Genomic DNA, 16,725 nt, shown 5'->3' with positions numbered 1-16,725 from the left:
TATGGCTAATCTCTTGTTCTCCCACTTTGTCCTCTCAATCCTCTCCCACTCTTTCTTTCAATCCTAGCCCTCAATTTTGGCCTCCTCCAATCTATAAATTGGAGTCTCATCTCCTCACAAATCTTTCACCTTTCATGTAGCCTTATGCTGGTCTTTTGAATTCCAAATCCATCAATGACCCCCTCATAATGCCAAAATCCTATCCCATCTTAGCCTAATCCCTCTCATCCATCATCATCATTCAAATAAAATCCCAAATCCAATCTTGTCATGTAGTGGAGAGCAATCCACAAATCCACCATCTCAAGGAGCAAATCAAGTGGACATCAAGGGCGCACTCCACTTCAAGCTCAATCAGAGGAGGAAGAGGAAGGTATACGAGGTTATTTGCTATTTTGATTGCTTTATTAGTATTGTATGTTTTGTTTATGCATCTAACCTTCTTAGCATTTTCTCATCTTCGGAATGTATTTGACAATATATTATAAAAGATTGTATTTAAAGTAAATTTGTTAGAGCGAATATCTTTTATTCTTCATCTTTTATTCAAAGAAGTCATATCTACTCTACAATATTTTTCATTATGAGATATGGTATTTGTGAACTTAATTAATAATTATTGGGTATCATAGTTATGACAATATGTTGTCTATTGAGTCATTGACTTCAAATAGAAAAGTTATAAAATCATAATGCATCCAACTTTAAATATGAACATAAAAAATATATTCCAATTAATAAAGGATGATGTAAGAAATTCATCACTTTTCGGACTTCTCCAATATCAATTTTTAATGAAAAATATTTTTTATTAATTATTTAAATAATCAAATAAAAAATGAGTGGTCAACATCACTCTCATGAGTCACAATATTTAAGTTCGTACAAATTAATATTTTTTTTTCTATTAAATATAAGGTTCTTAATACAAAAAATAGCACCATCGAGAGTTTCATAGTCAACAATACATTGAATATGGATAAACCTAGCTACACCCCTCAAAAAATTGAATCTATAAGAATGAAGAGTCCAAATACATATACATATTGTAGATAATTACCCATATATATTGGAGATCAATACATATCACAAAAAGGATAACCAAACAATATTTCTCCATCCAAGGATCTAGAACCCCCCATATTTTCCACCCATGTTGTCCAACCTTGTGTGTCATCATACCTTCTTATCACTTTGCTCCATAGTATGGGGTTCAGATATGGATGAATGATTGCTTCAGCCACTGGAATATTCTGCTCCTGGGCATGTTTCCCTCTGACACTCTGTTTTTTAGCTCTCTCACAATATTTTCTACCAATTTCAAAGGGGATCTGTCACTGGAGGGTCTAGACCATGTGAAGCCATGAGAGGTTTCCATTGTGAACATCATCGTAGCTCCATCTTGCAACAACATTTCAAATTTTCTACGTGCAATTCTCATAGCCACTGTCACCTGTACATTAATATCATGAAAGATGAGTCTTATCAGAGACTTAGTAAGGTTCCCATCCTTGCAAGATTAAAAAGGTTACCATTCCTATATTTCCAAATAAGCCATAGTATTTCAACAGAAAGAATAGACCAAAATAATTTACAATATTTCTTTAGGCTTTGGATATGACCAGTCACAACATGTAAGATATTAATATTATTACCAATACAACGGTCAAATTATTTTCATGTTTATTTAGAAAACAAGCAATCAAAAAAGATATAGTTAACAGACTCAAGGACCCTGCAACAAGAGCAAGAACTGACTTCCCCATTGAAGTTTTGGATAGGAAGTTTATGGAGAATAAATAACTAACAAAAATATATTTTCCCCATTGAAGTTTTGGATAGAAAGTTCATGGGGAATAATCATCTAATGATAAGATATATGCAAGTTTGTTTAATTGAATAAGTAAAGTTAATTATACTGTTTCAATTCTTGGCACTATCAAAGATTGCTGAAAAAAATAAAACAATATATAATTACATTGTAAATTCAATTATAACTTAAATCACTTAAAACACATATTTCAATTACATTGCAAATCAAAGTGATTTGAATTCTTAATGAATAGAAGATGAATGTCAATATTTATCCTTCCAAAAAAATTATTGATAGTATGTTGTACATTCTTGATATACTGGAAATTAGAAATTAATCCAATCCATTTTTCCTTCATTATGCAACATGGACATTATGGAGGAGACTTTACCAATTCCAATGGTGAGTTCCTCTATTTTCTTTGATTAATTTTATTGGCTACTTTCCAAAACTAATATCTAGATTCTTCAAAGGAAACTACTCATTCTCTATGAATTGAATAAATTTTTTTTTAAGAGATTCTTATAAACCATAGACAATTTTTTCTATCTCCAAGATTGTATTAGATTAGAGTGCTTGAATGGGAACCTCCAAATGATAAATTAGACTAAGAAACATAACCAAACATATTAGTCTCTATGAATCTTTAAGAATAGTTTACCATCAAGTTTTACATTATAGTACTTAAGTAGTGTAGGTTTCCAAGAAAGGGCTACTTAAGGGCTACTTAAAAGTAGTAGGGATGATGAAAAAATAAAATCCAAGAGTGTTTAGCCACAAAATAAAGGTGTTTTTAATGATCTCTATCCTATTTCAAAAGGGATAAATGTTAGCCCAATGGGGTTGGAAGAAAAAAAACATTGTTATTCGATGGAGACTTTGAAATGGATGTATTTCCATGTTAGAAGATAAGTTTGGGAATTAGTGTTCAAATTCTAAATGATTGAGCTAAGCTTACTCTATCTTTCATTTGGGAGAAAATGTTTCCAAGTTTAGCATTCAACCTCTAGCAATATTATTGAAAAATGGAGAGTGATCTATATATATCCTTGAGAAGGAACATGTTAAATTCATTTCCAAGTGCCCACTACTAGTCCCTAAGAAAGTAGCAAGCATGAAAGATGGACACCTTTAGTTGCATGTAGGGAGGCAATAAGGATTTAATGATGGTTGTTCAAAATATATTAGAGAGAGAAAAAAAACTTTGAAGACTTTAATTTGGACCTTTTCTAGTGAGGATTTGCTTCCATTTTTTTTAACTAAAGAAAGGGATTGAAATCACTTTAATTTTATTACTTGATACAATCAATTTCAAAATTATATATAAACCGAAACTCAGCTTCATGTTTTTGGTTCATTAGCATTGATTTTTCAAGTTGAATTAACATTACGATTAATTGTTTTAGTGTTGATCTAACACCAAAAAAATCATCATTGTTCTTATTAATAAAAAGTAGGATAGATTCGTACCTTTACATATCCACTAAAAAGTGCCACCTAGGGGGCATGAGAAGTGCATAGCTAGCAAAAAGATTCCAAAACAAAACACATCAAAAGACTACTAAACACAAAAAGGACCAAAGACAGAACCAAGCAGAAAGTACCTAGAACTAGCCAACCACTAAAGACACAAACTGTTCAGTGGCTTTACTTTCTTGCCAATCCTTAATTTATTGGTAAAATTGAATGGCCCAAAAAGAACCACTAACCAAATACAAACAAATTATTATATATAAAGGTTTGAATTTCTGAAAATATGAAATTTAGATTATACTTATACAAATTTGATAAAATAGATATCCCACATATTGACGTCATAATATGATAAGTCTGAGAGACCTTAGAGGCCACTAGCCATATCCTCTTGCAAGTTTCATTCAATGAGATTTTCTCTTAAAAAGAAGCACTTATGCGTTACACTCGTAGATACGACAAAAAATGGTAATTCAAAAACAAGTGTGACTATGAAATAATATAGCAAGAAAATCCATTAAATATAGCTATCTTGCAATACATGTTAATCTTTTTTTTAGTATAATAAGATTTTAAAAATCTATCATTTCCTACATATTTTTCATAGATTTATTTTTAAACTTGTTATTCAAAATGTCTAATTAAGACATTTTCTTCTTATAAAGCACCTATGTAATTCTTGGTAGGGACTAAATCTCTACTCTTTTATTTTTTTCCTACTATATATGGCCTAAATGACATACAACAAATTAAATGCTTAAGTTACAAATAATTTGTAGAATAAAATTTTGAGAAATAAATGCCTTCATTACACAATAATAAATCCAAAAAATCAACAACCAATAATTATCTTCGCCAAAAGAATCTGCACAATAAATTTGATATTAATTGTGTACAATTAGAGCTTACATACCCCCTTATGACCCAAAATCAACTTGAAAAGCTGCCTAGACCATGTGGAGAGGGCACATCATCAGCATCTCGCTCAGGCTGTACCCACCTTCCATAGCAATTATGCACTAACCCTTTGTTTTCCAATTGATGCCAATTACTGGGCACCATCAAATCCTTCCGCAACAGATCAGAAGCCTTATTAATCAAAGACACATCACGTCGAGCCTCGACTCGAAAAGGAGCACTCGAACTTTCAAACCCATCCAACAAATGCAAATACACCTCGAAATTATGGCACCCAGCCAGATCAGGGTTACTCTTCAAGAACGGAGATTTCTTGATCTCCAACCCCAATTCAACCCCTACATGTTTATATGACCAAGGGAGAGACTCCAACACATGCCCAATTACTTTCTCATATTTCTCCATTCCTTCATTGAACAAAATGCCAGGCATTTTGGGTACCACGTCTTGCTTGCCCACAACACGTAAGACCTTCACGCCGTGCTCCTCCACCGTGTCTTTGAAAGCACCGTTCCCCACTCGTGGAGCCCCAAACGAGAAGACAGTAACGGGAACTTTCCGAGCTGGGTCGTTTGCATGCACATTCACTCCCTTAGCGGCTATTTCAAAGGCATTAAGAAGCGCTAGGGCGCCACCGAGGCTATGCCCACAGATGCTAATGCTCACCTCCTCACCACGCCCCGTGTACAGCGCCACCAAGCGGCGTATCTCCTCCGTTACTTGTTCCGATGCGCTGTGCTTGTTATATCGGGTGGCGTCATTTTTAGAAGTATAAATACTTAGAAACCCACGCTCCACCTTAATATCGGTGCACTCTGAGCAGCCGAGGTCACCGACCGGGTGAAGAATATCACGCAGATTCTCCATCCATTCCAGCTGTGTGACAGTGCCACGCCACGCCACCATGATATCACGCCTCCCAAGGCGCTTCGTCTCCTCATCGTTGCTCACTGCCACGTAGCCCATCCAGTTGGAGTCTTTGCTCCACGGGTCCATTGAATTCGACCGCCCGAAGAACTTGGGCATGTGGACGTCAGACATGGCGTACAGATACTTGCTGACCCGGTAACCCGTGTTCTGAAGGTGCAGTTTCTCCAGCAGCCTTTGCCGGTTGTACCTGCAACTGCCACAGTACCTGGACTGCGCATCGAAGTCGAAGGCGGCGTAGGTCGCCTCGGCGAATTCCCCGTATTTTAAAATCTCTCGCCTGAGTTTTGGACTCAAAGGATCCAGAAGCCCTTCCCAGTCATTGGAACCCTGGTATTTTCTCCAGTCTTGACCTAGATCCTCTTTTGGAGACACCGATGGGCTGTTTCTGTAAACCTCTTCGAGCCGGCTTGCAAATTTTTGCAATTCGACGGGACTGAATCTGTCCGTTTGCGCAGCTTCTGGCGGCGGCGGATTCACACGCAGTTCAGCTCTCTTCCGGATCGTGTTCTGCTGCCTCTCCTTCGTTTCCAACAAATCTGCCGCGAGTTCAACAACAGCGGAAACTTTACCGCCATTTAACAGAGATTTCGAGGATCTGCTTCGGGCCGCGAGAATGCGAAGATTTGTGGAAGAAGACGAGGAAACCCTAGAGCTTTTAACCTTCGTGCTCCCGGCAGTCGTGCAGCTGGTCCTCACGAACGGCGTGCGGGTGTTAGGGTTGTATGCCGATTGAATCATCGTTCTGGTAACCTATCTCCTGAAAATTTATCGTATAATCGGATTATAAGAAAGGATTCGTACAGCGGCAATTCTTTTGAACATAAAGAGCACTGGTATTTATAAAGCAAATGGTCCGGGGGGGGCGCACCGCGTTGATGTCAAGCAAACGTATTTTCTGTCAGAAAATTATTCTTTGTCGGTGTGAATGGAGTTCTTGTAAGAAATGTCAAAGTCAGGAATTATGAGCTCTTAGTTCCAACTTCTTTTGTCAACTATTCAATTTACGTGTTTGAATAATGAATGATTCGTGTCATTGCCCTATTAGGGTTTACAGTAACGAAATTTGATTTCGTGGTAAAAGAATTGTGGTTTATTGACGAAATTGAGTATTTCTGAATTTTTGTCTATGAAGAATCAAATCGTATTGATTATACACGGAAGAAGAGATCAAACTCCACTGAAATTCAGTTTAGACTTATTAATTATTTAGATTTGACATAAAATCTTACAAAACTAAAAACTTCAAATCTTGCGGATACAGTCTCCAAATTGTTTTTTCCGTTGCATTTTAAATTCAAATCATGCGGCCATCAAATTAATCAGATAAATCTGTTTAGCTTTATTTAGGGTTGAAAAAGACCACGTGCATGAGAAAACATTTGTAGGTCATAGTCAAGGAAGCCGTCTAAGATTCGTGATTACGACTGAAGACCAGAACATTGGCAAAACTGATTTTTGTGGTTTACTGTAAAAACAAAACGTTAGATTCGCTTCGTAACGTCAAGATCAAATATGAAAGTGCATCTGTAAGGAGTAATTCAAATCTAGGTAGTTCCAACCATCATTTTAAGAGAATTCAGACAGCAAAACTCATTAAATATGTGTACCGTCATCACCTACGAACGATATACAGACGACTTTCACTCTAACACAGATTTGAATGTTTTTTAACTGTTTTTAAAGAAAAAAGTGTTGGGAACATTTCTTTGACTTTAATTTTAGACTTAAATATTATGGCATAGTCAAAGTTGTTGGTGGTTTATTGTTGAAGTTCTTTGATTAAGAATAAATATATTTATTTACTGTATTCATTCTATTTATTAATTGATCAGCAGAAAATAAATTGTGTGCATTCTCATTGTCTCTCTCAGTTCTTAGACTATTAAGAATCGTTTTAACACATGATTAGGTTTTTAATGTATATTAGGGTAATCCTTATAATAAAAGATTTTTGATGAATGCATTGACAAGATATTATAAAGGATCGTGTTTTCAGTAAATTTGTTAGAGCAAATATCTATCATTCCTTGACTCTTATTTAAGAAGTTTTATATCTACTCGACAATCTTTAGCATCACAAGATATTGTATTTGTGCACTTAATTACTAGGTTGTTTACTAACTTTCTAATAGAAAAGTCACGATGCTCTAACATTTAACAATAAAAAAGAAAAATTCCAACCCAATTAAATAATAGATGATGTAAAAAATTGTCACTTTCGAAACTTTTATAATAACAATTTTTTAATGGATTTTTTAATTAATAATTTAAATAATCAAATAAAAAATGGGTAGTTAGCAAAACACTCATGAGTCACGATACTTAAGTTCTTAACAATTAACCTTTTAATCTCCTAATGATAAAGGATATGCAAGTTTCTTTTATTGAATAAAGTTAATTGTAGAGTTTTTGTCCTTCACACTATCAAAGATTGTTAAAAAAATTAGAACAAAATTGCATTGTAAAGTTTTAACTTATGATTGGGTCTTTAATGTATATGGTGTTAGCAGTAATCTCTATAGTACTAGAATTAAGTGATCGATCATATGAAATTTTGATGATCGTATTGGAAAAATATTATAAAGGATCGTGCTCTATGTAAATTTATAAAAGCAAATACTGATCATTCCTTACCTCCTAGCTAAGAAGTCTTATGTACACACTCTACAATCCTTAGCATTATGAGACATGGTATTTGTGCACTTAATTATTGTATATTATAGATATGATAATAAACTATAAACTAATTTCAAATAGAAAAGTAGTAATATCATGATGCTCAAAACATTGAAAAGATAAATTTCAATCCAATTAAATAATGGATGATGTAAAGAATTAAGACTTTTGAGACTCTTGCAATTTCATTTTTTTATGAATTTCTATTTATTAATAATTTAAATAATCAAATAAAAAATGGGTGGTTAACATCACACTCATGAATCACAATATTTAAGTTCTTGAAAATTAACATTTTCATCATCTAATGATAAAGGATATGCAAGTTTCTTTTATTGAATAAAGTAAAATTAATTTAGATTTTCTAGCCTTGACACTATTAAAGGTTGCTAAAAAAAAGTTGCATTACAAATTTAATTACCACTAAAAACACATAAATCACATTGCAAATTCAAATCATTTGAATTTTTAATAAATAGGAGAGGTGGTGTCAATATTCATCCTTCCAACAATTTTATTAATAGTATGATGTGCATTCTTGATATACTAGGGATTAATCCAAATGTTTTAACATTCATTATGCAACATAGACATAATGGAGGAGAGGTTACCAATTATAGCAATAAGTCCATTTATATATGACAAATTTTATTGACTTCTTTCTAAAAATAAAATCTAGATTCTTGAAGGGAAATGACATATTTTCTATAATTCGATTTGCATTTTTTTTAAAAGTTCTTATAAAAGATGGGTAATATTTTCTATTGTCAAGAGTATATTAGATTAGAGTGCTTGAATGTGAACTTCTAGATGATAAATTAGACTAAGAAACATAACCCAAAATATTAGTCTCTATGAATGCTTTAGAATATTTTACCTTCAGTTTTTACATTGATAAAGGGTAAGGGAGGTTGTAGGCTAGGACTTGAGAAAATTTAAGGCAACAAAAACATTAGGTAAAACAAAAATAATATGTCAGTGAAAAGACATAAACCCTAAAATTGCGGAGCCGATCAACCAACATTGCAAGCGGCTTCAAGCTGTAACTTAAGGCACAAATGACTTACTCAACAAGTCACTGAGTGAATATAACAAAAGGTAACAATGACCAACTATGAAATAAGACTTAGACAAAAAATTTACAACTCTAACACATAAAAAGGGAAAACATGAATAGTTACTAGGCAAAATCTTAAGGAAAGTTTGACAGTTCCAACACAACATACTTCATACATCAGGCTTTTTATCTTGGATTGTAGATCACTAAAAATAAATTATGCACTATATAGAGCATCATCTTTCTCCTGCATATTCATGCACTTTCTTGTTGTTGGTGTAAATAAATATTCATCATGGATATTATTACACTTTACTTAAGTTAACTTAGGATAATGCATCTCTTCGCAGTTTGGATATGAGACACTTAGGAAAGTGTTCACATAGGGATATAGCTTGTAGGAGAAATTCCACCTTTTGTGGTCTTATCTTGCTGTTAAACTCCACATTCATGTCACAAAAGAAAATGAGCTAAGAGCAAAGCTTAAGGATTGTGGAATTGAAAAAAAGGATGCTTAGTTGATATTCAACTTGTTGGACAAGCTTGCACCAGAATATGCAACATTTGTTTCAAGCTTCCAAACTCGTTGTTTGATAGTGGGGAGTTCCTACACTATGCCTTCATTTGATGCTCTCACAGAAATGTTGATATTGGAACAATCTAAGTTGTTGAACATGGGGCTTCTCAAGTATTCAAAGTCCAAGGCTTTGGTGGCTAATCAAGGGAGTTAAGGCAATGATTCCAAGAAGAAGAAGAAGCAATCTAAGTCAAAGCCACAATAGGAAAAAGGGCAATCATCCTCTCCATCACAAGGCAATTTTTCATCTCTTCAAAGAAGGGGACTCCACCTAAGAAGGATAAACCAACTTGTGCTTATTGTAAGAAGTATGGTCATGATGAGCATTGATGCCACACCAAACAAGTTGATGAGCTGACAAATCTTCTTAAGAAAAACAACATCAACTTGCTATCCGCCTATACAAAGAAGGATTCATCTCCTTCCTCTTCCTCACAGTCTAAGGGAAAAGGGCAAGCATTTGTGGCTACAACAGGTTCTTCACAACAGTGGATACTTGACTCGGGTGCCTCTTATCACATGGGCTCTACAAAATAGCAGTTTTCTTCATTGGAGCCATCAAAGGTACCTCACATTTACACAGGTGATGATATACAATTTGAGGTTGAAGGGAAAGGTTCAGTTGACATGGATGATGGAACATTTGAGAATGTTCTCTATGTTCCTAACTTGTCTACCAATCTTCTCTCTATCTACCAAATCACTCACTATGGGAATGGGAAAAAGGTTGAGTTTACACCTGATTCAGTTGTGGTCAAGGAACTTGATAATGATACCTTGGTAGCAGTGGGACAAGTCAATGACAACTCAAGGCTTTATTCTTTCTCCCACTTTGTGCCAAGTTCTCCTTCTAGGGCCTTGCTTACTCATTCAAATTCAGAAAGTAAGCTATGGCATGAGCGGTTTGGTCACCTCAACTACCGATATCTTCAGCAACTCAACACTAAAGACATGGTCACAGGTCTACCTCGAATCAGTTTTTCAGAGGGTGTATGTTCAGGTTGTTCCATGGGAAAGAATCTCGAGGAAATATTTGATAAAGGGAAATCTTAGAGAGCTTTGGAAGTTCTTTAACTTGTTCACAATGATGTAGTAGGTCCATTTCCAGCACCTTCATTTAGTAAGGCCCGCTATGTCCTCGCCTTCATTGATGAATACTCCCGCTTCACCTGGGTCTACTTTCTTAATCATAAGAGTGAAGTATTTGACAGATTTCAAGACTTCAAGACTTGTGTGGAGAAGCAATCCGAGAAAGTGGTCAAGATTCTTCGCATAGATAATGGAAGGGAATATGTGAACAAAAGACTTGAGGATTTTTGAACATTTGAGGGGATTGATCTTCAGCATTCTATTTCATACACTCCATAGTAGAATGGAGTTGCAGAGCGCAAGAATAGAACTCTCAAAGAAATGGCTAGCTGTATGATACATGCACGTTCTCTTGATCCCTTCTTTTGAGCAGAGGCTATCAGTTGTGCCACACACATCCAGAATCGGGTTCCTCACAAATCTTTGCAAGGTATTACTCCTTTTGAGGCTTGGGCTAGTTGGAAATTGATTGTGAGACATTTCAGAGTCTTTGGGTGTCCAACATGGGCTCGCATACCTCCGCAAAAATGCAAGGCATTGGAACCTCAAAGCAGGCCTTGCATATTTGTTGGATATCCTGAGGGTGTTAAGGCATATAGATTGATGGATCCTGAGACACATGAGGTGTTTATTGAGAGGAGTGTTCACTTTGAGGAAAGCTCTCCTAGGTTAGCCTCTCTACCTCCTCAACCTTCCTCCATTGTGGATAGTGATGACAGTGATTCAAATGATGAGACTCCTTCAACTCCAACTCGCAGGGTTAGACCTGCGTAGGGTCCACTTGCAATTGAGGAGTCTCGTTCTCCACCTCCACCTAGACCTTGTTGGGCTTGACAAACACTTGAGTCAGCAGGATTTCTTATTGGGGATTGTTCAAATACATAGAGGACTTGATCACAACATCAGGACCTTCCACATGCATTCATTTCTACCGCTTCCAATCCACAGACATTCTGGGAAGCATCAGGGGTTCCTGAGTGGGACCAAGCTATGGAGGAAGAGTATAGTTCCTTGATGAGGAGCAACACATGGGATTTAGTCCCTCTCCCTAAGGGGAGAAAGATGGTTCGATGTAAGTGGATCTATCGGACCAAGTTTGCAGCGGATGGTAGTGTGGATAAGTATAAGGCTCAACTTGTTGCGAAAGGTTTCTCTCAGGTTCCAGGTATTGACTATACTAAGACCATTGCACCCGTAGCCAAGATGAACTCCATTCGCTTGACACTTTCTATTGCACAGCTCATGGTTGGGTTGTACATCAAATGAATGTGAGGAGTACTTTTCTTCATGGGGATCTTGATGAGGAGATTTATATGGAGCAGCCACAGGGTTTCATCCAGGATTCTTCCTTGGTTTGCAGACTAAGGAAATCTCTCTATGGCCTTAAGCAGGCCCCCAGGGCTGGGTACGCCAAAATTGATTCCTTTCTTCTCTCAGTAGGGTTCTCCAGGTGTCATTCCATTCCGAATGCCTACATTTTGCGATAGGATGACTCAACTTGATACTTGTGCTCTATGTTGATGGTTTGATCATTACAGGGAGCACCACATATATCATTAGCAGTGTCAAATCTACTTTGCATGACATATTTTCTATGAATGACTTGGGTCTTTTGCACTATTTTCTCGGGATAGAGATTTCACAGTCATCTTCTGGGATCACTCTTTCGCAACCCAAGTATGCTCTTGATCTTCTTACACGCTTTCATATGGCTGATTGTAAGCTTGCATCAACTCCCTTTCTTTCAGGAGTCAGGCTTGAGGCTTGATGTTCTTCTCCACCAGTTGATGCCACATTGTATCGTCAGCTTGTGGGTAGTCTCATTTACTTGACTCACACACGCCCTGATATTTCATTTGCGGTTGGCATGGTTTCCCGCTTCATGCAGGAACCACATGAGCTTCATTGGAAAGCTGCCAAATGCATCCTTCATTACATCCAGGGTACACATCACTATGGGATTCACTATGCAATAGGCATAGGACTTCGCTTGGTTGGTTACACAGACTCCGATTGGGTTGGCGATCTTGATGATCATAAGTCTACTTCAGGTTACAGTTTCCACCTTGGTTTGAGCCCCATTTGTTGAGAGAGCAAGAAGCAGCATGCTATTTCTCTCTCTTCGACTGAGGCCGAGTATCAAGGAGCTATTAACACAGTGACTGAGACCATTTACCTTCAGCAGATTCTCATAGAGTTTGGGTTCACCACTCCATGATCGACAGTTCTACATTGCGACAATCAAAGTGCTATTGCCATCTCGATGAACCCAGTCCAACATCAGTAGACCAAACACATCGAGATCAATATGCACTACATCCGAGAGCTAATTCAGGAGTAGGTCATTGATTTGCAGTATTGTCCTACAATGGAGTAGGTTGTGGACATCTTTACCAAACCTTTCATCAAGAGTAAGTTCCAGCAATTGCAAGCTCTCTTGAGGGTGTAGGATGTCTCATTAGGGGGGGTCAGGTGAATTCTCCTTCCTCTCTTATGGGGGGGACTTTTTCCTCTTTGAGGTTTTGTCCTTCTTATTTGAGAGTCTTTTGTACATTCATCTCTCTTTTGGGAGGGAATTTTTGCCCATTGGGTTTTCTCCCTTTCTCCATTTGTGAGAGATTGCATTGCATAGTTTTGCTTGCATTTTCATATTATACATGGGCAGCTATCATGGCCTCGTAGCTGGGACCCATCTTGCATTTTTGACTTGAGTCTTCATTCCCCTAAGTTGCACTTAAGGGGGGGTGTTAGTGTAAATAAATATTCATCATAGATATTATTACACTTTACTTAAGTTAACTTAGGATAATGCATCTCTTCGTAGTTTGGATATGAGACACTTAGGGAAGTGTGCACATAGGGATATATCTTGTAGGAGAAATTCCACCTTTTGTGGTCTTATCTTTCTGTTACACTCTACATTCGATGGATCATCACCCTCTTGTGGAATATTATATTATTTCTCCTACCTACCCCTAGTATTTCTTACCTACCCTTGTTTCTCATTGAGCCACATGTCATGATTGTGTTCTTGTATATCCATATGGCCTTGCCTATATAAGCAAGCTCATATTCATTGTATTGGTTAATCCAGTTGATCATTTGTATATTGATGAGAATATAGTTTGTTCTTGTCATTCTATTGTGTCTCTTTATGCTTTTCATTGTGCCCTTGATCCTGGTAAAATCTCACACTTTTATATAAATTTGTGAGTATAAAAGCCTTCCTTTGTGTATTGCAAGTGAAGTCTCTAAATTACTCTTGCATGGATTTTCCTAGAAGCAAAGACTAGGATTGGTAACTTGTCACAAGTATAGTTAAAAATAGGTTGTATGACCACTGACTAGATGATGCTACGATAATAGAATTTAACCCCAACTTGTATGGTCTAATCATAGGCAAAATTTGCAGGCTTAACAACTTCTAATTGCTATGATTTGGATGTAAATTAGCATGACATTATATATTATTTGTTGTGCTGTAGCAAATGCTCACTATGTGAGATCTTCATTGTCCCAATATTTATTTCATTCTCATCATTGAAAGCTACAAAAATTGACCATTGGAATTTTTCATGCTCTGATGGTAATCGCTAGATCCATCAAATTTTCATATACATAGTATCTATTGTCTCCCATTCAAGTGAAGCTACTATGGTGAATATGTCGCATTATTCTTCCACCCACATGCATTACTCTTTCACATGACTATCCATCATAGAACTATCACTTTCACCATATGATAAAAGATAGTAGAAAATTGATTGATTCGATTAAATTGGCCTGACGATACATATAGGAATGTAGGTAGTTGTAGTTGCATAGCTGTTTGCAGTTTCTAACTATTTATAGTTGTATAGTAGAGGTTAACGTAATATCTATGCATAGTTACACCAACAAGATTTTAATGTTCAGCAGAAAACTTATTCATAAAAAATAAAAAATAAATATATTTAAAATTATTATTTTTTGAAAGCTTATGATAAGGACTACGTACTTACAAAATATAAATTTTAAGTGAAGTTCTTTGACCTTCTAAAATGTAAATTAAAAGTAGTTTTTGTCAGCATTTTGATAGGTGCAAAGGAGACTCTATTATAGGCATGATTTAAGACTAGAGGGGTTCTATCGAAGGGGGTTTGATATATCCCTCTTCAACTAATTCCTTCAATGGGACATCTCAAGGCTCAAATCATTATATATATTTTTTAAATGTGACTTTAAGCAAAAATAAGGATGTACCAATTTTATAATCCATTATTGTGGGATCACCCACAGTTGCTAGGTTACTCCTTAATTAACCTCAATGTTTTGTTGTGTGGTTTGGGCCCTATCAAAAACCCGCCTTATTTTAATAAAAAAACATATAAAGACAAAATTAGACACCATGTTGCATATCCCACTTGATTCCACATTGTTTATGTCTATGCTTATTATTAAAATTGCATTTTTTTTATAGAATTGTGCACCATGTGAGGGAAGAGATGATATTTCATGTTGCATATTATGAAAAAATCAACACAAAATTTAATTTTTGATAACTACTAACTTGAGCATAAGAGTATGTTTTGTGTGTTTTTAGTCTCAAATTTATTTATAAACACCTTAGGTAGCAACATGAAGTCTATTGGTGTTTTTTTCTATATTAAGCCTTGACTCTAAGGTTCTAACCAAGGCATAAATAATATGAATTTTTTTTTGCACGTGGAATATACCTATGTTTCATTAAGGAATTGGAAATGGTTGATGAACAAGAGGATTTTATGCTCCTCTTTTGCACTCTAAGCCTTGCCAAACTGATGCAACCATAACCGGTGAATCATCAAAAGAGAACTGACCGGCTTATGTAGCAATAGTAACACAATGAAAGCAACAATAAAACATAGAAAGATTATAGAAACATATCATATTATTGTCTTAGAACCTTCGGCAACCAACCGGTTATCATCATATAGTCATCATAGAACATTTGGTAGTCAACCAGTTACATGCTAGATACAATCCATCTGGTACTCTCAGAGTCAACCAGATATCTAATCATGAACCTAAACCCTTATTCTAATATTTGTTTTCCCATAAATGATTACATAATACCATATATATACCCTCCAAAACATATTCGAGTCGGCCACAAAAGATTACATTTACCAATGCAGGAAAAATGAAACATGTAGTTAGGTCAGCCCTAAGAATGAAAGAAATTCCTTTGCAAAATAACAACCAAGAAGTGTGGGTCAACAGGAAGGTCAGCCACATGCCAAAGAACATCGAACAAGACCCCAAATAGATCCACACACCAAGAAACCACTCCAGAAATGAAGGAAAACCAACTAGTAAGCTCAAGAACTGTCCTAGAACCCAGAAACAGTCAAACCAGAAGCGATAACTAGCTGAAAAAGAATCCAAATGGACTAAAAATATGGAATTAAGCACATGAATGAAACTGGAAACCAAAAATATGATCTTCAATGAAAAACAATCTACCACCGGGACCTACCAATAGGAACACAAAAAACTACACACAGAACTGAACAAGAACTAAACTGAAAGGAGATTTTTTTGGTTGATGCAAGATTGCTCAAAGACCAAGGATGCTCCTTCATCAGACATCCCAAATAGAAAGAGATGTTCCATGAGAGACAACTCATGAAAATCAAAAAGGATTTCAGATAAAGACCCCATGCTCATTTCTGATTCAAACATCTTCCATATCTGCAAACCTCCTCCTTAACTCCTTTGGAACCTCAACTGGATTCTCTAACTCCTGACTCTCTTTATTTCTCTTCCTTTTCTTCAAATCTGCACACTGTCTCTACTTACTTCTCTCTTTCATTTGCAACTCATATTTGTTTCTGCCACAAGACTTCAACCGGTTTGTCACCATAAGCTTTTTGCCATCCGGTTCTATCTTGTTATTAGACTTATCTATCAGATCCTTCTGTAAACCCATGCCTCCTTCCAGTATAATCTCTGCAATCAATTTCTTAGTACTGCAACTTCTCTCAAGACTCAGATTCTTCACCTCCTTCTCTTTCTCCTTCAAAGAAGTCGATGTGAACTTATGCCCATCCTTCTCAATAGTGATTAGGTTTCTTCTACAGTCATAAATAGCTCCTCTGTCAAACTGCCAAGGTCTTCCCAATAAGACATGACAAGCACTCATAGATACAACATCACATAAGACCTCATCCC

The 16,725-nt window shown here is 36.1% G+C and overlaps 1 protein-coding gene across 1 annotated transcript; it reads right to left on the bottom strand.

Annotated features, from left to right (window-relative positions):
• Positions 1–4,142: 4,142 nt before the first annotated feature.
• LOC131065541 (phospholipase A1-Igamma1, chloroplastic) lies at positions 4,143–6,059 on the bottom strand. Its single transcript, XM_058000071.2, has one exon. The coding sequence runs from the start codon at positions 5,870–5,872 to the stop codon at positions 4,217–4,219; it is 1,656 nt and encodes a 551-aa protein (XP_057856054.2). The 5' UTR covers positions 5,873–6,059; the 3' UTR covers positions 4,143–4,216.
• Between the last annotated feature and the right edge of the window lie 10,666 nt (positions 6,060–16,725).

Source organism: Cryptomeria japonica, chromosome 4 (genome assembly GCF_030272615.1).
Source record: "Cryptomeria japonica chromosome 4, Sugi_1.0, whole genome shotgun sequence".
Lineage (NCBI taxonomy): Eukaryota > Viridiplantae > Streptophyta > Pinopsida > Cupressales > Cupressaceae > Cryptomeria > Cryptomeria japonica.
This window is presented reverse-complemented; position numbering and strand designations above follow the sequence as displayed.

Coding starts and splice junctions, on each gene's coding strand:
- LOC131065541 (XM_058000071.2), bottom strand. CDS start 5,872: ATGATTCAATCGGCATACAACCCTAACACCCGCACGCCGTTCGTGAGG.